Source organism: Stomoxys calcitrans, chromosome 4, assembly GCF_963082655.1.
Source record: "Stomoxys calcitrans chromosome 4, idStoCalc2.1, whole genome shotgun sequence".
NCBI lineage: Eukaryota > Metazoa > Arthropoda > Insecta > Diptera > Muscidae > Stomoxys > Stomoxys calcitrans.
The window spans coordinates 62,317,376-62,344,149 of record NC_081555.1 but is presented as its reverse complement, the minus strand read 5'-3'; the positions used below and the strand labels follow the sequence as shown (position 1 = coordinate 62,344,149).

At 37.2% G+C, this 26,774-nt stretch overlaps 2 protein-coding genes across 2 annotated transcripts in view; one reads left to right on the top strand and one right to left on the bottom strand.

Annotated features, from left to right (window-relative positions):
* LOC106091056 (nuclear cap-binding protein subunit 1) overlaps positions 1–26,774 on the bottom strand; it is a 107,925-nt gene that overhangs the window by 52,980 nt on the left and 28,171 nt on the right. The window lies entirely within an intron of this gene.
* Positions 184–25,134, top strand: LOC106091057 (uncharacterized). The gene is made up of 4 exons (XM_013257462.2): positions 184–478; positions 14,455–14,699; positions 17,892–19,602; positions 24,094–25,134. The coding sequence occupies exons 1-4, from the start codon at positions 428–430 to the stop codon at positions 25,063–25,065; spliced, it is 2,979 nt and encodes a 992-aa protein (XP_013112916.1). The 5' UTR covers positions 184–427; the 3' UTR covers positions 25,066–25,134.

Genomic DNA, 26,774 nt, shown 5'->3' with positions numbered 1-26,774 from the left:
AAAAGATAACTGATTCAGACGAAAAGCAATCCAATGCCACTCACGATGTGGCAGCTTTTTGTATTTATTGGCGGGCTTTTGGAAAACGCTGATCCAACCGCAACGGAACATTTTATTATGCCCTGTTGAATGGTTTAACTATTCAGTTGTTGTTTCTTACGCGTTGCTACAGGTCGTCAAAAGTGAACGTTCAACTAAAAAATATGAGTGCTTTTTAATCAAAACCAAAAAAAATATACCAAGTAAATAAAACCATACGGTGATATTTTGCCCAATTAAACCAAAAAAGAAAAAAAAATTAAAACTAATAAGGAGTTATGAAATATTATTAACGAGTGCTTTGCAAAATCCACAAGCTGGAGAAAGACACAGAAAAAAGAAAAATTATCTGACACGAGTAAATGCAGTAGATGCACAATTTTGGACAATGGATTACCAAATTGTGTTCAAACTTCGACCCGTGTTAATAATTTTCACAGTAAGTGAAACAAGTAAAAAGGCATTAAGTTCGGCCGCGCCGAACTTAGGATACCCACTACCTCGGATATATATATTAAAAACCTTTCGTCATAATACAATGAAAAATGCAACATTTATGATCCCATAGCAGCTATATCTAAATAAAGTCCGATCTCCCACATTTTGAAGAAGGCTTTTAAGGGTCTAACACAACCCATTATAAAACATTCAAAAAACATTATATACAAAACATGGTTAAAAAAGGGTCTTCTATGGGCCTAAGAACTTAAATCGAGAGATCGGTATATGTATATGACAGTTATATTCAAATATAGACCGATATGAACCATATTGAGCATGAATGTCGAGGAGCTTAACACAGCCCACTGTGTCAAATTTCAGCGAAATCAAGTAATAAACGTGCTTTTATTGTCCCAATAACTTAAATCAGGAGATCGGTACATATGACGGCTATTTACAAATATTGCCTGATCTTGACCATGCTCGGTACGAATGTCGAGGGTCCTAACGCAACTAATTGTGCCTAATTTAGTAAATTAACCTTTTATGGGTATAAAACCTTAAATTGAGAGATCGGTATATATGGCAGCTATATTCCAATATGGACCAATCTGGGCCAAGTTAAACAAGGATGTCGAGAGGCCTAACACAACTCACTGTCCAAATTTCAGCGAAATCGGATATTAAATGTAGCTATAGTGGGTCTAAGACCTTAAATTGGCAGATCGGTCTATATTTGGGGCTATATCAACATATAGTCCGATATAGCCCATTTTCGAACTTAATCTGCCTGTGTACAAAAAGAAAAAGTTTCTGTGTTTCAGCTCAATATCTCTATTTTTAAAAACTGTAGCGTGACAGACAGACGGATGGACATGGCTAGATCGTCTTAGATTTTTACGACGGTCAAAGAATACTTTATAGGGTCAGAAATGGATATTTTGATGTTTTGCAAACGGAAGAACAAAATGTATATACCCCCATCCTTCGCTGGTGGGTATAAAAAAAGTTATTTTTGTGACAAAGGAAATCCATTAAGCTACAACTCTTCAACTTTTCTACAGGGATGTTATTGATTTTTTTTTTTTTTTTCAATTAGCTCGAACATTAAATCAAATACGAAATATTAAAGTTAAGCAAAAATTCACATTATTTCATCTATTTTGGTTTATTATTATACAACCAATAAAAAAGTACCCCACAAATGTCGCCACATTAGAAGGGGTGGCCTCCTTCTCCCCAAAGAGGTGACTTCTTCTTTCTCCCCAAAGCTGTGTCGTCTGCACGCACTTATGACTCAGCTATTAAAAATATATCCCTTCTCATTGAGCTTAAAACTTGACCGGCAACACTCCTTTGTTCCTGATGTAATGTTCGAGGGCAAATTTGCAATAAAAAATTTGCAAAACTTTATTGCAGACATTCAATTGCCAAAGCTACGCTGTACAAACAAAATAAAAGTAATCCATGCATTCAACAAATGTTTTTATGAAAATTCTCCTAAAATTTTCAATCAAAAATCAAAATTACTATATAGACTGTCAAATTTAAATTAAAAACTTATTGAAAATAATACTCTTAAAAAAAGGTTGGAAGCAGTCCCAAACTATGCTGAAAACAAAAACAATTTCCTTAATATTTGACATTCTTCAGAAGGGGTGCAAATAACTTATAAAAGTAAATGTATTTGCAATATTTTATCGAGCTCAAGACATTCACCACATAAATTCACTCATCTCTTGAAAAAATCAATTCTGAACAGTGTATCGATAAGCACATAACATCTGAAAGCTTGTCTAAGAATAATGTGACAGATTATCTAAGGACAACCAGTAAGGACGACATAGTCGGGCAGAGCCTATCTTTTGAAGAAATTCTCTATACATAAAATCTGACACTGGCCCGGCCCCCTTTGAAAACTAGGTTAGGTTAGGTTCAAAAGAGGGTGCGGATGTTAATCCGCACCATGCCACAATGGACATACTCCTAAGCCAGTAATCAGCTTCTTGTGCGCTCTAGACACTCAAAAAAAAAACACACATTGTTTTCCATGCCACTCCCTTAAGTTGGTTCATGTCTGGTATAGTGTCCCCAACTAAGTGCCGTTATCGGTTACACGCCAAAACCGGGCAATGACGAAGGAAATGCTCCATTGTCTCATCATCTTCCCCGCATGCCCTACACATGCTATCAATTGCCGCACAGATTTCACATAAGTGAGCTCGTAGTCATATGTTTCCCATTATGATACCGATAGCTATACTGACCTCCTTTTACTTCCTTTCAGTAATAGCTTCATCTTCTCACGATCTGGATCGCCCCATAGGATTTTCATCGTCCTACCCACCGTTTCGCTGTTCCACAATGTTGCAAGCGCATTCGTCGACCACGACCTTAACTCGGACTTCGTCGAAATGACCTCGAAAGGCTTCGGGTAAACCATGTTTATTGACGGCAGTCCTCTGGTCTTCACCGTCAAATCGTTTGCCCTTTCATTTCCCCTTAATCCGTTATGGCCCGGCACCCAAACGATGCGGATTTTGCCATCCTCAGAGAAAGCGTTAATGTCCTTACACTCCAAGATTGTTCGTGACCTTACCTTCCTGGTTGTTATTGCCTTGGCAATATTACTGTCCGTAAAGATGTTCACACTCGATGTTCTCGCGTTAACACCACACCACCTCACGCATTCCGTGATCGCCCGGATCTCCGCCTGCAGGACCGTATTATGGTCAGGCAGTCTAAAACAGATCTCATTCCTTGGGTTCTTAATGAAGACTCCCCCAGGTCCACTCTGTCCTCTAACTTTGATCCATCCGTGTAACGTGATTTTCCAGATGGCAATACTACGGTTCCCTCAATCCAAGACTGTGCGGATGGCAGCAGTGCCTCGCTCCCGACCTCAAGGTTCATCTCAGGTATAAGATCGGAAATCTCTTTTCTTCCTTCCAGGTTTCCTATCGTCGCCTCGACTATACCGCCATGGTATGAGCTGCTCCCATTATCAATCCATTCTCTCATCGCCTTAAGTCTCATAGCCGCAGTGGCTGACTCACATCTGCATGTCAATGGGTCGGTAGTGGGCGTGGTCCTAATCGCTCCGCCTATGCCAAGACAACATGTTCTCTGAACAGTTGTATGGTCCTAACGTTGCACTTTTTCTCCATAGAAGTCCACCAAACTACTGAGGCGTACGTAAGTATTGATCTAATCACGATCCTGTAGAGCAGAGGACTATCCTCGGATTTAGTCCTCATTTCGAGCCTACGGTCCGTCTACACAGTGCCCAACATCTGTGAGCCTTCTCAGTGACACTTGAGTGTGACACTTCCAATTCAGTTTCCTGTTTAAGATCACACATAAATATTTGACCGTTTTAGATATCGAAATCGCCTTTTTGAGCAAACGTGGGGTTGTGATTTGGCCCACCTTCATTTTCCTCGTGAACAGGCATATTTCAGTCTTCTCTAGGTTAACAATAAGACCTCTAGGCCTATCCCAGTCATATGCTATATGCATAACCCTTTTGGCCTTTCTGCATAGCTGGTTCGGACCCTTATCCCTAAGAAGTGTTTTAACATCGTCTGCATCATCCCTTGTGGCGTACTTTGTGCAACTTTCTCCCTTATATTTGTCATGGGACACACAATTTATCCGCCTATTCCTTAGCATAAGTTTTATCCAGTCTCTAAGGACCGGGTGCAAATGGTTTGAAGCTACTCAAAGATTCCTTCACCATAAATTCGGTAATTATAAACCTTCGATCAAACTCATTATTTTAAGATTCCGGTGTCTCCTTGAATCCCTTCGTATCCCGTTGAAAATGGGTTTCATTAAAAGCCTCAACATGTCCTCCGTTGGCTTTGCTCTCACTCTCATCGTCCAATAAAGTTTCAGTTTGGACATCGGTTCTTGATAGAAACTTTTTATCTTGGCGGCATCCTTAACGCTATCGACCTCTTCGCAGAAAAGCGTTCATGAGGCATGTTTTGCCACACTGACAATCTTATTATATTCCTTGCGCCGTGTGTAATACCCATCCCATCCTGACAATCTTATTATATTCCTTGCGCCGTGTGTAATACCCATCCCAATAAACTTTCGCTTTCTTAGGACGTGATCTGTTAAAAAGTCTGCGCACCTCTTTCCCAATATTGCGAATCTCTCCGGTCATCCAGGGTTTTTCTTGGGCTGATTTCCTTTCCCGAAGAGGACAACTATCTTCGAAAAACCCCACCAGAGCAGTTGTAATCCTGATGACATTTTCGTCAATGTCTTCTATGCTTGGACAATCTAAATTATCTTGCCCAAGTCTTCTTCTGAGTATCCTTCCGAATTTTGTCCAGTTTGTTTTCAACTTATTCCGGAAGCTTATCTGATTCGGCGCTGATCGAGCTATTCTAAACCCAATGTAGCGATGGTCTGAGAAAGAGCGTTCCATGGAGACCCTCCAATCCTGAACCTCATCGATTAGACATTCCGAACATATCGTCAAATCTAATACCTCCTCCTTCTAATACCTAGCGCAGAGGATAGCATGTCCGACTCTGACGCTGAACGCCAGGGTTCGAATCCTGGCGAGACCATCAAAAAAAAATGTTTAGCGGTGGTTTTACCCTCCTAATGCTGGCAACATTTGTGATGTACTATGCCATGTAAAACTTCTCTCCAAAGACGTGTCGCACTGCGGCACGCCGTTCGGACTCGGCTATGAAAAGGAGGCCCCTTATCAATGAGCTTTAACTTAAATCGGACTGCACTCGCTGATATGTGAGAAGTTTGCCCCTGTTCCTTAGTGGAATGTTCATGAGCAAAATTTGCAATTGGTGTATTAATGGTGTTTAGGCAAGCAAAAAGTTTAGCTCCTACATAACGACCAAATGTCAGCACCGATGGGTCAGATCCCAGACAAAGTAGCGACCACAACTTTCCATAAAAAATGGAAGTATATTGCGCCATACACAAATTACTATGAAAATATACAGACAGACCGACATCTAAATCTTTTAGCTACGCCTATGATGGGAGCTATGCCCTAATGTGACCCGAATTTTCCAGCTTCAATAGACTTCGTCTCTAGGCCAAAAAGATGCTTGTGTCAAATAGATCAGATGAATATTGCTACCACTCAAAACACATCTAAAATATGTCTTCTTTACATAAGAAAAAGAAAATGTTAAATGTTAATAATATAATATATCAATGATAATATAATATATCAATGATAATATAATATATCAATGATAATATAATATATCAATGATAATATAATATATCAATGATAATATAATATATCAATGATAATATAATATATCAATGATAATGATAAAAACCACTTGTTAACATTTTTTGATTTCCAAACTGTATAACATTGTAAATTTTCCAATCCAAACTATGCATCAAAATAAAATGAATCGAACCACAAGTGCCTTCGTAAATCGCAAAATACGAAGCCAATCTCGGCCAAAAGTTAAAAAATTAAAAGTTTAGTTTACCCGAAACCAGCCCAGATATTGTGTACCTTACGCGGACTTTTTTGTAGAGATTTTCGAGCACCAACCAGAATTTTTAGAATCGGACCACAAATAAATATTTGGCAGCCCGAAAAGTTGGCAGTTCGAAATGCCGAGTTGGCCAACTTTAGGGGCCTGCGAAGGGGCGCCGGGACCACCGAAGAGGCACCGGGACCACCTAGAGACTCACTACGTCAATCGCGACACTCACGGCTCACGAGACATACGAAAAACTGCCCAGCGACGAAAGATGCCTGCTGATTAAAAATGCCTGCAAAGAATTCAGAAGGCATTCCAGAGACATACGCGCACGCTTTTAAATTTACACGACGTTTCATTGGCAAACAGGAACCTTTTACTTCTACAATTAGCACTTATATAAACTCTGTTGAAAGAATAATGTCTTCTAAAATACCGCTGAAAATAGACCAATTTTCTTTATTTTAAAATTACTTAAATTAAAAAAAAAAATTTACAATTTTTCCATATTAGTGCTACCTTTACTTTTTGCCGCCAGTGTGGTTTCAACATGGGTTCTCTCTCTTGCTTGTCAGATGTGCTGCCAACTCAGCCAACCACTTGTTTATAATGTGAGCGGCAAAGCTAAACAAATAATTTTAGAACAAACAACGTCGTCTTCTAGTTCCATCGTCACTCACGATACGTTGTAATCACGCTAAAGCATTCAAAAATTGAGATATTAAGCTGAAATTTTGCACAGATCCGTATTTTGTTAATAAACAGGTTAAATCCATCAGGATCATATTTAGGGTCTTAAGCCCATAAGTTTTATCCCATTTTACTGAAATTTGGAAGTGAGCTTTTTAAGCCTACCACGATCCGATTCATATATGGTCCAGATCGGACCATATTCCGATATAGCTGTCAATAGACTGATCTGCCGATTTAGAGTCTTAAAGCCGTAAAAGCTGCATTTATTACCCGATTTCGTTAAAGTTTCAAACAGTGACCCGAATATGGTCCAGATCAGATCGTACTAGAAATAGCAGTAATATATTAATGCTGAGCGGCTAAAGACCGATCTGCCGAGGTCTGAATTTCACAGAAGTCACATTTATGAGCCAATTCGCTGAAATTTTGATCAGTGAGTTGTATAAATTCTCCAGATGTAAGAACAGAATATGGTACAGATCGGACCATATTTGGATATTGCTGCTATTTGGACCGATCTGCGGATTTAAGGTCTTAATATAAACTGTAACTTGTGTTAGGCTTCTCTACACCTGAATCGAAAATTATCCGGATCTGTCAATATTTAGATATAACGGTGGAGATATAACAAATTAGGATGATGACTATACTCGTACATCCATGACATATGTATATGTTTTTACATATTTTTTTACACTCTACAAGCACATGAGCGATTAGTTAGATGAATTAATTTCTAAAAAACATTTTATTTCTGCTCAATTCATGGAAAGCATTCTAGTTTTTGTATTTTTAAATATAACTTTAAAATCATTGCTTCTGGATGGCGATTCTAATCTGTTTGCTACTTTGATTAAAAATGAAGTCGTGGGATTGGGTAAAAAATGTCGTTTGAGAACAGGTAAAATTCAATTTGAATTTTCATTTTCAGGAAATTTGCAATTTTTTCACCCTATCATTGGAATGAATGTCAGAGGAATGAATGTATAAAATGAAATTGCAAGTTTCTCAAAACAAAATTCAAATTGAAAACTTCATAAGAAAAAAAAAACAAAAAGATATATTTTAATAATTTTCTTGTGATTCTTTTGAATTTTTTGAAAACTTTTCTTTTGAAAGAACGCAAAATATCCATTTCGGGCAAAGATGGGCTTCAAATCGACATTTTTTATTAAATTGGTTGTTGAGGCTACAAATATTGTTTGCATGAGTTTAGGGGACATATAAAGTAAAAACATAACCCACATGAGGGATCTGGGCTTTGCGTTTTGAGAACACGAGGGGGTATTCCAATTTTTTGATAAAAAAAAATTGCCTAGTTTGAAGAACATATAGCACCCGATTAAGTTGTCATATGTCATATCCTCTTACCAAAAAAAGTTCGGCCCGACCGAGTCTTGGGTAACCACCACCATGTATTGCGCTAAAAATGTGCCTTCGTTAATTCAGTGTTTTGAATTTGTTTGCAACATTCAAATCGGAAGTTGATTGCGACTTCTATGGTCTCAAAAAGTCATATTTAAGAAGGCCTATGTCAGTATATAGGCCGATTCAGATAATACTTGGCACAGATGCTGGAAGTCATAACAGAAGTCTTTATGCCAAATCGGATGAAACTTGTGGCCCTTAGGGACTTAAGAATTCAAAACTTGGGAATAGTTTATATGAGGGTTATATCCAACCGACATGGCCATTTGCAATCTTCAACAGACGGGAATAGCTAAATCGAATCTGTGAGTGATTATAAACCGGGCGGTATGACTATCATTGGTTTTAGTTCTTCTCCTTAGCGTCGCTAACAATTTCACAAAGTTATAATACCCTGTACCACAGTGCGGTGTACGGTATAAGAAGCAAACTAAAGAGAGAAATGTGTTACATCTCATTAATTTAACCATATTCTGAGAAGTTGTCATGGAATGACTAGAGGCATTTTCATTGGCTGAGAAAATGCTGTGTTTTAGGCCTTCTATAATGCAAGATGCTACAAGTTGAACGTGAAAGTGTATGAGCTCTCTTGTAACTGCAACTGTTTTCCGACGCTATGTAACGACTCGTGAAAACAATTTCCCCATTTTTTCTACTTCTTCCAAACATTGTGCCGTTAGTCGTGGTGTTTCGTGAGTGTTTGAGAGTCGTAATAAAAAAGGTAATATTAAAGGATCGCTATCAGACCTATTTCAATAAACACAATCGCAAGAATTTTGCGAAATTAACTTTAATATATGTTTCGGAATTCGAAAATCGCAAAAATGTTCCTTCCGGTTTCAAATCGGTCAAACTTGCCTCAGCGAAATAAGAATAAATGCATGCTTACCCCTGCGTCGGTGACCTCCATGTAATGAAAAACCTTAAAATTCAGTTATGTGTAAATCCCGCACTACTTTCTTAAAAACACACTTAATAAGCTTTTTTGCAGCTTTCCCTTCTGTCTAAATTTAAGCTTCAACTTCAGCACCACAATCAACAAGAGACATCAATAGAAAGTTCGCCAAACGAGTTCTTACGTGACTGTGTGTATGTGATCCAAGGACATATAATCTTCTCCAACCAAAACAAACCAAATTCTATTGGAAATCATATTTACAATAGAATCATCAATGTTGATGTTAGAATCAAGAAAATTGTCTACAATTTTGACTTTAAATTTACTTAAATTATGTCTTTAAAGAGATTTACACTTAAATGTTGTCTTTAGAAAGAGATTTACTGAAATTAAATGTTATCGAGATCATTTTGTGGAAATGTTTGTTTTTGGAAATTTCAGTGAAATTTGCATTTTTAGAGAAAACTTCAAAAACCTTTTTTAAGAATTTTTTAAAATCATTACCTATTTTCAGCTGATAAGCTAATGTTGTCTCAGGGTTAAGGTAAATCTTGTACCAGGTTAGGTTAGGTAAGGTTTAAGTGGCAGTCCATCCATTGTGATACCACAGAAACGGAAGAAGGAAGATGCCTTGTAGTTCCAACCTTTGAACCATTCAGATCGCTTTAAAAAGCCCAACAACTTGCAAATGTTCACATCAGACAGGTACTCAAAGAAATGAGAACCTAAAGTGGAACTCCTTCTGACTGCCAGTGCGGGAAACTCACACAGAAGGTGTTCTATAGGCTCTTCTTCTTCGATGTCCTCAAAAGTTCTGCAAAAGTTGTTACTGGTAATCTTCAGTCTCAGCATGTTTTCCGATTAGACATTGACCTGTCATGACGGACACAATGACTGAGATGTCTGTTCTAGCAAGTGACAGCAAAGCGGTTCACCACTTCAGGTCTAGATTAGGCCACATAGTTTTGAAATGCTCACAGCCCCCTCTTTGTGACCATCTATCATTCGTTGTCCTTCGGGCCTGGTCCTGAAAACTTAGCTTACATTTCGCTAGAGGCATACCCATAGATTCCAGTATCCCTGAAATGTGTAGGGTAGTTCCTTGTCTCGCAAGCTCGTCCGCTTTACAATACCCGACACAGAGAACAGGTGAATTTTGAACTGTTTTGCGACAGTCGGTGGTGGTCTTGTACCAAATCTGTTAAATTGCGATATCGATTAGGCCAAGATCTGGCTTTTAGATTTTTAAATAAATATATAAATATGAAATGTGTGTTTAAAAAGAAAATTTTTCGAATAGTTGAAAAATTAGATAATAACTTTGCTCGATTGATATCAAGCCTTTTTATTTCGGAAGATTGATTGATTGATGATATATTGACCGCCACAAGGCTCTGTGCTTTCTGCTTCTATTCTTCATTCCCTATTTAGTGGTTCAAACTTTGAAATCATCCTATAATTTACCGACAAAAGAAAGAACAATTTTTTTTATAAATTATATTCCTTTAACAAAACTGTATATATTTCGGATAAAGGAATTAACTAAGGAAGGAGAATCAGAAGCAGACATCCGCAAGCGTATCAACAAGGCTAGAAGGGCTTTTCTTAAACTCAATAAAGTTAGGAGATGCAGTGACATCTCATATAATACAAAAGTCAGAATCATCAACAGTAGTGCGAAATCTATTTTATTATACGGCTGTACAACTTGGAGCTTGAAACAAGCGACTTCCCGCAAAATCCAAGTTTTTATAAATCGCTGCCTACGATAAATACTTAAAATTTCAGGCAAAACCGTATTTCAAATGAAGAATTGCAAATGAGAACAAACACAACCCCTGTCGATGTAGAAATTCGGAAGAGAAAATGGACTCGGTTGGGTCATATCCCTGCGCTTACCACGCGATGATACAACAAGAATCCGAAAGGACAGCGAAGCAGGGGACGCCCGAAAAACACATGGATCCGTTGCACGAAAGGAGAGTTGGAATCAATCCATATATCGTGGAATCAAGCCAAGGCTTTGACCAACAAAAGAGTTACATGGAGAGACCTTGTTGATGATCTTTGTTCACACAGATCTTTTTACTATTGGTCATATTTTTTTGTAATATATTTAATATACTCCAATTGTAAATAAAGGACATATACATCGGTATAAATAGTTTAAACAACAAAATTTCGAAGAGTTTAGCTTACAGAAATGTTTAAAATAAAATTTCAATTTCCCAATATGACTAAAAGTAGACATCATAAATGGTCTTATTTAAAATTTCACATTTATTTTTATTCAAACTTTACTTTAGAATAAATTATTAAGCCAAGTATCAAAATGTTAGCAGGTATTTTAGTAAGTATTTTAACCAGCTGAGACCGACCCGACTTCAGGTTTTAATCTTTCACACAATACGCTTGAGAATATCTAGTTCGCATATTTTCCTCTTTAGTCTTGTCTCCTTTCTTGCGTACGGGACATAGTATGCTGAGATTCCAATCATCGGGTATGCATTCTTCTAGCCTGATTGCGCAGACGAGCTGATGCATACACCTTATCAGCGTGTCGCCTCCGGTCTTAAATAGTTCAACGGGTAAACCTTCGGCTCCTGTTGCTTTGTTGTTCTTCAGTCGGGTCACTGACTACTGTACCTAAATTAATTAAATCACGCAGTATCCTGTAAGGTCATTATGATTGATCGACTGTTTTGGGGTGAGGTGGTCCCATAGATATATTACCAGAACAAAGAGATCAGCCAATTTTTTCCTATTAGATTATGCCAAATGCACTATATTGGTCGCCACCAAGTCCATATCTAGAAATGTTATGGGTCTAATTCAAGCAAAAACGTTGTTATTTTTTTACAAGCACTTAAGAAGATACAATTGCGGAAATTGAAGCTTTACATTAAAATATCCCAATTTATTTTAATAAAAATATATTAACTATATATTAACCCAACCCCCCAAATGGGACTATTAGCCGCTCATGGCTATATGAAGTTCATATAAAAGTTATTTGGTTGTGCAAATGCAAATTTGCCCATGAACATTCCATTAAGGAACAGGGGCAAACTTCTCACACATATCATTGATTGCTGGCCGATTCAAGTTAAACCCACTAGTACATAGTGTCATTTTTATCGGACGACTATATTTCTTATTCTACGAGTTCATTTATATGAATATTTTCAAAAATCATATAGAAAAGAAATTGGAACATATCACAATTCACAGTTGTTCCATAATTTTGATCAAGTTTCAACTTTAAAACAACAACAACTAAAAAAAACAAGAGTGACAAAGTCAAAGGAAGGAAAAGTTATTTAAAATTAATGGTACGTTAACGAGACTAATATTTTTATACCCACCACCAAAGGGTATATATCATTTCGTTTGTAACACCTCGAAATATTGACCTAAGACCTCATAAAGTATATATATTCTTGGTCGTCTCGACATTCTGAGTCGATCTAGCCATATCCGTCCATCTGTCTGTCGAAATCACGATAGCGGTCGAACGCGTAAAGCTTGCCGCTTGAAATTCTGCACAAATACTTACTATTGATGTAGGTCGTTGGGGATTGCAAATGGGCCATATCAATTTACCGATTTTGCTAAAATTTTACACATAGTGTTCTTTTATGACTTCCAACAACTGTGCTATGTACGGTCCAAATCGGTCTATAACCTGATATAGCTCCCATATAAGCCGGTCTCTCGATTTGACTTCTTAAGCCCTTACAAGCCGCAATTTTTGTTCGATTTGGCTGAAGTTTTGCATGTGTTGTTCTGATATGACTTTCAACAACTGTACTGAATAAAGTCCTAGTCAGTCTATAACCTGGTATTGCTTCCATATAAACCGATCTGCCAATTTGACTTCTTGAGTCCTATATTAGGCGCACTCCTGGCACATCGTCCTTTATAAAGGACGCCCTCCAAAAAATAATTTTCTGTTTTTTTTTTAAATCGCTTATTGGTCACCATTCAATTATAAAAAAAAAATTTTAATAAACTGTGCTAGGGAGCCTTATGCACTTACTTTAACACGTTATGCTTCACAGGGTTCCCATATTGCTTTGCAAATTGGATTTTAGTAGTATTTTGTTTGATACAATTTGGCGAACAGTGGTAATATTTTATGCGAAGGGTTAAACGACCGGTTGGTCTATATAGGTATACCACATACGTATCTCCACAAAAATATTTTTTTAAATAAAAGATTGTGTTAAACATAAAGATTACACCAATTTAATAAAAAGCTACATAAATGTGCGGTCAAAAAATTTTAATTCAAAGAGAATTTCGAATGAAATTCAAAAATTGGTCAAAATGACCGGTTGATCTTTCTAGTCTTGAAAAATTGTTTCGCCAAAAGTTTTCTAATTTACAAAAATCAAAAATTAAAAGCAAAATTTTTCTATTCATTTCTTGAAGTGAGAATTCTGGAAACAGTTTTGGTCTCCAGTACACTCATATGTTGTTTGCTGGGAAAAGTATTTTGCTCTAGGTAATGATCTTAATCGATTGTGCTGATTGATTTCAAAGACCATTTTCGTAATAGGCTTCAACAATCTTAACGCGTAGTGTGCCTTTCTTATGGAATTAACTTTCAAATTTGACACAGGTGACTTTTTTGGCATGGAGGCTAAGTCGATTGAAATTGGAAGAAAACGGTTTAGATTTAGAAAAAGCTCTCATATATGTATATGTTCGTCCGATTCGAACTAATATTTCGATAAATTTAAGATTTCTCAACCGATCTTCATGAAATTTAACTCATAGGATTGCCTTACGACCTTTGATATGATTGTGAAATTTTATAGCTAAAGCTACAAAAGTGCTGTTAAATTTTATAAAATTAATAAAAGCAATATAATTTACATAAAATGAGTTATTAGTGACATAAAAGATATATATAATACTCGTACAATATATAGTAATAAAATAAATAATAAAGAGTGATTTTTTTAGCTATTATCTTTTTGGCAACACTGGTTTAAAGAGCACACGCACCTTTTGTCTTTTGTTTCACTACCCAACATCTTCTGTTTGGTCTATAATTTAATTTACAAACGAACGCTTGAAAAATATTAAATTTTATTATCAAAATGCGTGCTTTCTAAAGAATGTTCATCGCGCGCTTCTTCCATTTTACGGCGAAGCTCATTTTTGGCTCAATGGGTACGTAAATAAGCAGAATTGCGGTTTTGGTCGAAATGGTTGGTTTTTCATAGACGAAGCCAATAAGAATGGAAGAGTTATTTCTTGTGTTTTGTTTGTCGGCATTTTATATTATAAAATTTTTAAACTGTGTACATGTTTGTCACTAAATAACAAGCCCAAAATGTTGTTCATTTACAATTTGGTATAAATAAATGTTTCTCATTTGTGTGGAATGAAATATTTCAAACTAAAAATAAAAAATATAAATCTTTAAAACAACATTTCATATCCAAATTTCAGCTCCACAGTGCGTTAGCAATTGTGAATCGTGATTTAGTCTTAACACCAAAACAAGGCCTGCAATTGAGTGGCAAACGCATTTTCTATGATGAAAACGCTTACGCAGATGCAACATTGCCCAGCAGCAGTAATAGCAGCAACAGCATGAACAGTGCAACAGGTCCGTGGGAACGTACCCTGAAACATGTTACATATTTAACTCTATTTACAAATGCCGCTAATGGCATAATTACTGGGAATTTCAGGTAAGATCTATAGTTGTCTCAAAGACGAAAAAATTTGCATGCACCTAGATTTAAAAAACGGCTTTTGTGGTGGGAATATGCATAATGTTATATAAATGGCATGGGAGAGGTATAGAGCAGAAATGTGTTAATAAATTGAAAGAGACAGCTTTGGAATCATTCATTGTTACGACAGATATTAGATGTCGACCATAGGATACAAACTTCATCACTCCGTTTGTAACAGCTTAAAATAATCAATTCAAGAAGACCTCATAAAGTATGTTAATTTTATATAGTTAGGTAGACGGAATCGGTTCAAGTCAAGCTTCTATATAAACCCATCTTTCGATATGACGGTCTGTTATGTCTTCCAACATCCGTACAAACTATCTGATATATATATAGCCGCTATATAAACCGATTTTCACTAAATTCCACAAATATGGCAAGTAAGTAAGTGTACATGTTACACTTAAGAGGCGTAAGAAGCATTTTGGACACAATTTTTGTGTCTGTTCACCTTTTGCTCACTTAATTGTTATGATCCTCCTCCTATCATTTGCATAGCATATTGCGTTTTAAGGGATAAAATCGGTAATATATCTATAAAGACACATTTTAAACGTAGCTATAAAAAGGCAAACATTAATTAAAATTTTTTTAATTGCGAACTACAAACGTTTAAGCGATATTCTGTGATATTTTTAACAATATTTTTTCAAAAGGAGAATAAAGCAAAAGAATGAATCACAACACGAACTAGAATTTGTGTCGCATTCAATATTGCGATATCTTTGCAGATACATTTATTTAATAAGAAGAAAATTCAATTGCCTTTCTTAAAAAAAAAACATCAAAAACTGCTCTTGAGACCTCTAGCAGTCAAATTAATTATAAGGCCGGTTAATAGAGAGCTATCTTTTAAAAATTGTATTTGCTTCAATGGCATAAAAGCACTCCGCATACTTAATTCCAGACCAAAACAGATAAAAATGAAACGCGTTAAGCTGTTGATTTCAGTTTAGGAAGGCTAATGTCCACAAAACAGATAAAAATGAAACGCGTTAAGCTGTTGATTTCAGTTTAGGAAGGCTAATGTCCACATCTTAATTTAAATTTCTAGCTTAGAGCGCTTAATTTTGTATTTGAGTTGACTGAAATTTACTGTGCAAAGAGCTTTTATGCCATATATCTATTTTACGTATACGGGCGATCCTTTCAATTTTATTTTTTCACGTCTTGCCCAATTTTTTTCTAATCTTGATGCCGCATTGACTCAGTCAAAAAATTTCGATAGTTTTGTAATTTTAGAAAAAATTTTTAATTTTTGTGTTCAACATTTATTTTTTAGAACTTTTTAAAAATCTCTACGTGGGTTACAAATACCCGCCCGAGTGACCCCTTTAGATTTTAATAAAGTAAAGGCATTTGAAGAAGCCTTATTCCATCTTATATGTACTTTTTTATAAAGATACCATATCTTTATAAAAATTGGTTTGAATAAATTTTTTTTAAATAGTGTCTTACTCTTTGAGTCTTCTCTGAATTTAGTGTCAAAGGGTTTGATGTCGTATTTTGATTGTTTGGAAGGTTACAACGAGTGTAACCACCTGATCCAAATTATTATATTTTCACAGTAATTAATTATGCGGTCGATTATGCGTATTCTAGTTGTTTTTGTTTTTAGTATTGGTTAGGTTAAGGTCAGGTTTCAGTGGCAGTCTTCTATCGGACTCAGTCGTTTTCGTCCATTTTGATACCATAGAAACAGGAGAAGAAAGAGGCCTTCTAGTTCCAACCGTTGAACCATCCAGATAGCTTTAAACCGTCCAACAACTTTCGAATGTTCACATCCACCAATTCAGACAAGTCCTCAAAGAAATGGGAACTATAAGTCGAAATCTTTCTGCCTACCAGTGCGATACAGCCGGTAGCGGTAAACTTCCTTTTTATCAAATACCGACTCAGACATTGTGTAATCCATACTACCTGGAGCATAGGGCATTGTACCAAGGATAACACAGTGTCCGTAGCCGCCCCATGAATAGAGAGAGAGCCATCCGTTGCATCCGGCGAAGTATTGAACTGTAGGTGGACTTTTGAAGCACCGTCCACCAGACCACAATACCATATAGCATTAAAGGTCTGACAACTGAAGTATAAAGCCAATGCATGACACGTGGTTTAAAACTCCCAACTTTTGCCAATGGCTGGTTTGCAGTTGTGTAGGACAAGTGTTGTCTTTGTAGTTCAATTTCCTGTGAATCAAAACAGCCACATATTTTGCTAAATACCATACTAAATCCCGACACCACATTAAAAGCATATCTTATGGCAACATTGCGAGCTATTCAGCCGTTCGAACTCGGCGACAAGAAGTAACAACTCTATCTTACATTACATTTACATTTTAATCGGACTGCACATATTGATATGAGAGAAGTATTCCCATCGTAGATTTATGATGTGTTGCATTTTGCATGCGATGGCTTGTCAGAATTTTTAAACCGAAATAGTGATGGATCCCCACAGAGTAAATATATTCTTGATCGTATTGACCGACTTGGCTTTAATTTTTAACCAATTTCGCTTAAATTTTTCATGTGGATTTCTATTATGGCTTCCAACATCTGTCCCGAGTTTGATATGAATGGATATTTTACCCGATACTTTTTCAATATATCCTTTCATCGTTTGTTTAATTTTTTGCCAAAGAGCTCAATAAATCAATAATGATTTGTGATTGTAAATCTTTCTAAATGAATACTCTATAAATGCGATCTATTTGTCCCGGCCGAACTATTGATTGAAAGGCAAAACTCTCTTTCTCTTAAAGAACAAGCATTCTCCATTTTTCTCAAGATCATATGCTTAGGTGGACGGGGCACCCGGGTGGTATTAGTAAACGACCTAACAAAATTCTTTTCGCGTTAATGCCTTCGAATCCCAACGATGTTTAAGTCGGAGTCGGACCATTGAGCCGGAGTCGGAGTTTGGTTCGGAGTTAAGCACGCTTGCCCCGGCTCTGAATCCAGCCACCCAGGGTCGGAGTGGAGTGATAGACTCGGCAACCCTGGGTCAGACTCGGCTACAACAAGAAGTTCTCTTATTTTTAAACTACAACTTTTATTTTCGTAGGTATTTTAATGTTTCAGGTTAGTTCTTAGGTCTTTTGTTTTAAACCATTAACTTTTCTTTCATTTTGATTAGCAAAGTCAAAGAGTACAATGACTTCCTGCAATCGCCCTACATCCGATCGCCTAAACCCATTGACTCCCGATTTGGCGACATTGTTACTTTGGCCCAAGGTCGCCTTGAATCTTTGCCTTCTGGGCTGTACCGATTCGTCGAAGGCAATTGTGATTACCAGTGTGCACGGGAAAATAATATGGTGGCCACATGGCATGTGCAAAAAATTCGCCATCGTGATGTGGACCGAAAATTTCATTACGAAATGAAATTCAGCGTTAGTCCCATGACTGGAGCCAGACCCAGCGAGACAGTGGTCAGGGGAGGTCCCAACAAAAGGACCATAGCGGAGAGTTCGAAACCAAATAACATACAAACATTTATACAAAAGGAGGATGATTATCCACACAGCTTTAGTAAAATACTCTCGGGTAATCAGGATGACGATTTTGCATATCGCCGTCAAGATGGTTTAAGAAGCATTCGCCAATACACTCATGAACAACAACAACATCATTCACAAGTTACTCCCATGCCACAGCCTGCATTCCTCAGAGGCATATATCGTCCACCACCTCCAGCGCAAGACTCCCACTCCCCTTACTTGGTTGCGAATAGTCCACGGCCGTTCCCAGAGTCTTTGAATATCGGTGAATATTACAACGGAGCATATGGGCCCAAAGCATCTCCAAAAATCGAATTGTTTCCCAATTTGTTGACCATGATGTTTGGAAAGCCACAAATTTATCAAAAACCTCCATCAACATTTAGACCACCCAGCGCATACCAACAAATGCAATTTCCTCGACCTGATGTGTATACACCGCAGAATAACAATGTACCTCCCTTTGTACATCATCATAAGCAGTATACCCCATCTATAAATCACGCGGCCTTTGTACATCATCACGAATACAACAAATTAGCAGAGTATTTTCCAACACAACAGCAGCTTACAGCAAAAGATTCTAACAATCCTGTAATCACCCATCACTACCATCATCATTTCTTTACGGCCAATGCAACCGACAGTAGCGAACGTGATGGGGTCCAAGAAAGTAGTGAAGACCAGAAAAACTTAACACCAATTACAGATTATGTTGCAACTGTCGAACAAGAAAAGCCACAAATTACTGATATCCATGTGGTAACACCACAGAAAAAAAACGAAGATGTTCATGTGGTAACACCACAGCCTCTACAATTTACTCAAGTGTATGATGACCAACCTCACCATGTACAGTTACAGGAGCAGTACCAACAACAGATACATCACAATCCTCAGTACTATCAGCAGATAGAACACAATTCACATCGCCAGCAGGCACAACAAATTCACAAAGTGCCTCTCGCGCCCCAAAAGTTTATATTTCCCATTGCTGAAATAGAACAGCATCGGGTGGTTCACGTAACCCCGGTACCACCTCTGAGAAAACCCCAATACAATCCACAGTACTATCATCCTTTGTCACAACATCACTTCACTACAACCATCCAAGGACCACTTGCCATTTATCCAGCTAATGTCGAAGAAGAAAGAGAAGGAGAAGATCTTCCAACGCCACGCAGTCATAGCAATCCATTCATTCAGAGTCAACCAATGTCTGAGGAGAATATAAGATATTCTGAACCAGATCCCTTATACGCTAAAAACAATGACAAGGTAAAGGAAGAAGTTACCTATGGAGATGAAGAAAACCAAAACGAACCTCAATTGGAATTGCCACAGCAAGTAAGTTTGAAAATGGAGACTAGTTTAGTCTTCCTATGTTAGCTTTGTATTTATATCAGCATTCCATTTCTAATCAGTCGAAATATGTATCTAAGAGATAAAATACCTATAGAGATGGGTTTTTGTTTTTGGTTCGACCTAGCAAATTCTCTTGTATTCTTGAATTCAACGTACTTATAGAATGGAGATCTAACGACAATATACACTATTTGAGGAGATCTTACTTTTCGAATTTATAGAAATTTTAGGAATTATTTTATTTTACGGATATGTAGCTTGTTCGGCAGGAAGTAAGTAGCCCAAAAACTCCACCAAATATAGCGCCGCATATTGTTATGAACCCCGTATTATTGCCTAATAGGTTCAGCTTTCACACTACTATTGGATGCAACTGCAAATTTTTTACGATCAATTCCTAACTGCGGGGATGCATCCCACATATTAAAGACTGCAGTATAGTCCTTGTGAGTGTAATTAGAATTGGCAAACTATTGATGGCACAATCGATAGTTAAATTTTTGCGTCAATATCGATAATTGTTAATATTATCGACACCACTGACAATAGATTCTTATAGACGAATTTACCCTCTCGGAAAAAATGGCAACTACGAAAAACAATTAAAAATCTAACGTTTCTTTTGTTTCATTCGTAAGAGTCACCTAAGAGAGGAGAAAAAGGAATTGGTGGAAAATAAAAACTGTAGAACAACACAAGTAAGCTAACAAAAGGAAGCTAACTCGAATGTTAAAATAGTTTAAAAAAGTTTAAAAGCAAACAAATATGTCTACAGTCGATTGAAAATAAACCAAATCATATTCATTGTTCATACACAGCTGTCTTGAAATTTTCTCTTTTCTTAATTGTTTCGATTAGTTATAATCTTTCCACTTGGCGCCTCTTAAAAAGTCGCATGGGTCATATACTATTCATTATTTATCTTTGATCGATACTTTGCCCCTGTTCCTTAATGGAATGTTCATGTTCCTTAATGGATACTATTGATAAAATTAAATTTTTTGTTGAAATGTAGTTTTTTTTGGTAAAATATATTGGATTAACCAAAAATTTAATTGATATTTCCAACTTTAGCAGAATAGAAAAAGCACTCGGTTGGCCATGTGCTGTAATATTAAGCAATTTTGTATGTTTGACCTCTTGCGCATCTAGCTGATGTGGTATGGCCTCTTAATTCCCAAGTCGACTTCTTAACCTCCAAGAAAACTCAATTACTAGCCAATCACGCTGAAACTTTGTACATGAATCCCCAAAGCCGTTTCACTTCTTGAACCTCTAAAAGCTGAAATCATTTGTTGTTGTATTTTAGTCCTATTCCGTGCAAATCAGACGTTCTAGATAGAATATCAGTGCACAGTTGGACTGTTAGTTATTGATAACATGCAATAACAGAAACGACTATTCGCGATTTGCACTATATATAATTCTAAAATAAAACACAGTAATTGATTTACGATTCACTTTCTTAAGGTACAGAGTTCTCAGACAATGCATTGAAAATGCATTAGCCTCGAGTATATATATCCTCGAGTATAGCTGTTGTTGTTGTAGTAGTATCCAGGAACTCTGCAACTTAGATGGGGTGCGTCCAAAGGAATCTGGGTCTGAGTCGGGTGGGTCTGGCTAAGCAGTTTAACAGGGGACGTGTGGTCCCTGTTCACAATCGAGACATGCATCCTGCACGTCATCATCAATCCTTGCTCTGTAGGAGTTGTGGCGGCTGCATCTGCCGGATCGTAATTGAGTAAAGTCCATTGTGATACCACAGTAGCGACAGACCAAGGCTTCTGGCGGGAATCGAACCCACGACATCTGCACTGGTAATCCAAGCACGCCTCCAACTCGACTACCTATTCGTATTTTTGAGTTATTAAAGGGTACATACAAAAATAAGTTTAAATCGGTTAAGCCATCTTTGATAACTGGCGTTTTTTAGTCAACAAATATGCAAAAGATGTGCAAAATTAAGTTTGCATAAAATATGCAACAAAAAATATCCGCTCTCTAGTAATACCTCTTTTTTTGAAGATTGTGGTAGGAACTGCGCATCGGCGGTGACATTTGGTCATAAAATCAAAGCTGAATTTTTTAGTCAACAAATATGCACAAAATATGCAAAAGATGGGCAAAATATGCAAAAAATATGCAAACATATTCAGTTTGAATAAAATATGCAATAAAAAATATCCGCTCTCTAGTAATATTGGGTTGCCCAAAAAGTAATTGCGGATTTTTTAAAAGAAAGTAAATGCATTTTTAATAAAACTTGGAATGAACTTTAATCAAATATATAATTGCCATTTTGTTCGATAACCTTTTGCCATCTTCCTGGCAAATTTAGTATTCCACGCTCATAGAACTTCTGGCCTTTATCTGCAAAAAAACTGAACCAAGTGCGATTTTATAGCCTCATCATTGCCGAAAGTTTTACAATTTAAGGAGTTCTGCAAAGATCGAAATAAATGGTAGTCTGATGGTGCAAGGTCAGGGCTATATGGTGAATGCATCAAAAGTTCCCAGCCAAGCTCACTCAGTTTTTGGCGAGTGACCAAAGATGTGTGCGGTCTAGCGTTGTCCTGGTGGAATATGACACATTTAGGATTGACCAATTCTGGTCGCTTCTCCTTGATGGCTGTATTCAATTTGTCCAATTGTTGACAGTAAACATCCGAATTATTCGTTTGGTTCCTTGGAAGCAGATCAAAATATACCACACCCTTCCAATCCCACCAAACAGACAGCATAACCTTCTTTTGGTGGATATCAGCCTTTGAAGTGGTTTGAGCTGGTTCACCATGCTTGGACCATGATCGTTTTCGACTAACGTTGTTGTAAACAATCCATTTTTCATCTCCAGTTATGATTCGTTTTAAAAACGGATCGAATTCATTGCGTTTAAGGTACATATCACAAGCGTTGATTCGGTTTGTTAAATGAATTTCTTTCAATACATGTGGTACCCAAATATCAAGCTTTTTCACCAGTCCAAGACTTTTTATATGATAATGAAGGTTGATTTTGGTATATTTAACTTCTTTCCTATCTCACGCTCAGTTACATGACGATCCAATTCGATTAATGCTTTGATTTGGTCATCATCAACTTCATTTGGCTGACCTGAAAATCCGCAATTACTTTTTGGGCAACCCAATAATACCTCTTTTTTTTGAAGATTGTGGTAGGAACTGCGCATCGGCGGTGACATTTGGTCATCAAATCAGAGCTGAATTTTACACTGCTTGCCAAACAGCGCAAATATCATTTGATGCTGTTCCGTGTACCCAGGCTCGCATAAACGATGAAAAATACCAAAAATAGAGCTGCCTTAAAAAAATTTTAGATCTAGTTAGGAAAGAGGTATCGTAATGAGATTTGGATTGGCGTAAAGTAGATGACTGAAACCAGTTACAACAATTTTTCCCGTCATGTCTTGGGGGAAATTTGGCAATTTTTTATATACCAAAAATCAAATGAAAACATTTCTCAAAATTCTTAGGAGTGAGATTTCTGGAATCCTTTTTAATGTCCTGTTGCATTTCACGGTTTCTATAAAGAATAAATAAATTTATGGCAATAATCCTTCTTCTTTTGACAGCAGGTTCTATTTTATGCCAAAATCATTAAATCCAGCTTTCATCGCTAAATGGCCATAAAATATTAAGAAAATAATTTTTTTTTGTTGTAGGGGCATAGGAAATAAAAAGATTTTTTTTTTCAAAAATTTTTAAAATTCTAAATATTTGAAAAATTGCCACGTCAATATGAATTCTCTAAATTATGAATATACTAGCATATGTCCGGTCGCTTCGCCGCACCCGATGGTACACTCAATATAAAGGTGTAATTGTATCGCAATTTTAATAGCTTTAGCCTTATCCGTAAAGAAAGAACATTTTGAAAGTTTTACGAATTAAAAAAAAACTAGTTGGCCGATAAATACTGTCAAGGTGTAACAATATCGCAATTTTGAGATATTTAGCTCAATCCGTAAATAAAGTACAATTTTGTAATGCAATGCCAAGTTTGGTCTGAAACCTTGTATACAGGTTTTTGAAGAATACTCGTTGTAGTTTCCGCTTTAAAAAAACCTTATCAATGCGGTTAAAATTTCAAGTGGATATCTTTATTCGTTCGACTGCAATCCTGATTTTGACAGAGGCGCAGACACGGCTAGCTAGATCAACTAAGAATGTCAAGGTCGATAGTTCGAGGTGTTACAAACGGAATGACTTAATAAGATATAACTTATCTTAACTTCCACCATATGGTTGTGATTATAAAAACCAAAACACAGAAATAATAAATAAATAAATGAAAAGGAAAATTGGTACACTTTTGTCCTCCAACATCAACATCAAATTTCGCTCTGATAGATTTACGAATAGATTTACTACTCAAATAAACTGTTCCCCCTCCATCATTACCCGATTTTTATGATTTCTAAACCTTTTCAAAAATCTTGTCGTTTTTTAGTATCAACTGCCATTGGATCAGGAATCCACACCGAAGGAAGATAGTAATAAAGACAATTCGGAATCGATAGAGGCCCAAGTTCCAGCTCCTAGGAAAACGGCAAACTTAGAGGCCTTTGATGAAGATATCGAGTCTGATCATCAAGAGGAAGTCAGTACTCAAAGGGACATTCAATTATCGGAACAAAATACCAGTCATTCCACATCAATCAAGATATCCACTGAAAACAGCATTGAGACTGAACCTACAAACAAAGCCACCTTAGCAACAACTAAGCCCAAAGGATTTTCATCCAGAGCTAAAAGAGTACGCGTAAAGGTAACAAGACTGGTCGCAAGCACAACAACGTCAAAACCCAAGGTGTTCTCGACGAGAGTAACAACAGAGAAAGACCCAAGCACTACAAACACTTCCACCTCCGGTCCAAACTTTTCGAGCAATTCAAAATCAAACAAACACTTTGTCTCAACATCCACTACCGAAACACCATTAAAAGCCGTCAGTCGATATAGAAGTTCAAACAAACGATTAAGCATATCAACAACGACCACTGAAAAACCTGTGCTAAAGTGGAAGCCCCGACGTAAAGAAGCAAACGCCAAGGCAATTAATCTAAAAAATATCGCTCACGAATCTGTGGACCCCTCCAACAATCAAAATAATGGGGATGAAACTAAAGCTAAGGCCAGTATTAGGGAAGTTAAAAGGATTAAAGGTTTACCCTCCCAGTCATATTGGTCAACCACTGAAAGTCAAACAGAACCCGCACTCGAGATATTAAATGCTGATACTACTACTTCCACCACCATGCCCTCCATATTCGATGCATCATCGCAACCACCTTCAACCACCAGTGTCTCAGAAGTCTATGAGGTCTTAACACAAAAATCGATCAGCTACAAAGTTGGTGAAGATGGACCTGAAATTCCCGTCATTTTTGACGAAGCCGAAAATGAAGTAAAAGCTCAATAAGGGATCAAGCTAGAAACCAAAACCAAACAGCAAGAAACAATTAAGTATTGAATATACTTGTCTCTGTAAATATTATGTAACCAATTTCATCTATGAAATGTATTTTGATAATGCTATTAATACTTCTTCCTTAACTATTTATTGTTTAATATAAACGATTAAAATCCACATAAATTTACTAGATAGTTCTATTCTTCGTCATATTTCTTTTGAAGTTTTCGAAAATTTGGACTTTACAAAATGTTACACTCAAGATGGCACTGTGCAATAAAGTATATACATACGTTTAGTTGGGTGGGAAATTGAAATTAGTGGCTTACGCCTAGCCACACATGTATTGTATCCAGTCCCATGAACCACCCTTCTTATTGCCATGTCGTGTACCACTTTCCCAAAATCCTCTTTGACCTCAGCGACTATTTTGGTTGATATTGTTCTTTTAACAACTTTTCTTGCAAAGATTCGCACCCGTTTCAGTATTGGCGAGAAAAGTTCTGACACTGCACGGAAGCTGCATACTCGACCCGACTGACCCAACCGCTTACTGAAAGCACTCATTGGTCCCGATGATAAGTGGCAACCCATTGCCCAGTCTATGGAAAATGCCGCGAAATCTGTACTTGGGTATCAGAAGCCTCCCTCAAGAAACCCATGGTACGACCAAGAGTGTCGAAATGTGCTGAAGCCAAGAATGCAACATACAGAGCAACGCGCCAGATGAAGGAGAGAAAGAAAAAGGAAATGGAACCACGTGAGTGTGAGCGAATTGAGATGTACAGGAGTCAGAATGAAGTCCGGAAATTCTAACAAAGAATCAAACCGATGACTTTGGTGCAGGCACTTCATCCTGCAAAGATAAGGAAGGAAATTTGATAACTGATACAGATACAGATAGGGAGTTGAGGATATGGAAACAACATTTTACCAAGCTGCTAGTGTCCGACGATGGCGGTGAAGAGGATATCGCAGAACCAATTTTTGACGATGTTATAAAATGTTTTTCAGAATGAGGTTCAAGTAGCAGTGACCGGACATAAGAACAACAAGCCAGCAGGAGCCGATGGGTTGCCCGCTGAACTATTGAAGACCGGAGGCGACAGGCTGATAAGGCGTACGCATCAGCTCGTCTGCGCAATCTGGGTAGAAGAACGCATACTCGATGATTGGAACCTTGTCCCCCGCAGGGACAAGACGGAATGTGCCAACTACAGAGAAATAAGTCTTCTCCCCATCGCATACAAAATACTTTCGAGCGTACTGAGTGAATGATTAAAATCTAAATCAATGAGATAATTGGGCCCTATCAATGCGGTTTTAGAACTGGTAAATCCACCATACACGGATATTCACACTGTGTCGAATCCAGGAAAAGTCTCGAGAAGGACAGCTCAACTCGTACCATCTCTTTGTTGACTACAAAGACGCTTTCGACAGTCCTATACCTTCAAAGCAGGTAAAGAAAATGAAGAAAGTTGGAAACCACTTTATCTACCTAGGCACCGCCGTAACCGAAACGAATGACACCAGTTTAGAAATTAAGTGAAGATTCTACTTTGGACTATTGTAAGGGTATTCAATATAAGGGTTTCTTTTAAACTGACAAGACTATATACAAGGAAAATGTTTGATTCGATGAGTAAACATTGCAATTGATTATAGCAAGTATTATTGGATGGATTAAGAAAGCAACCCGTGATGTTATATGGTTC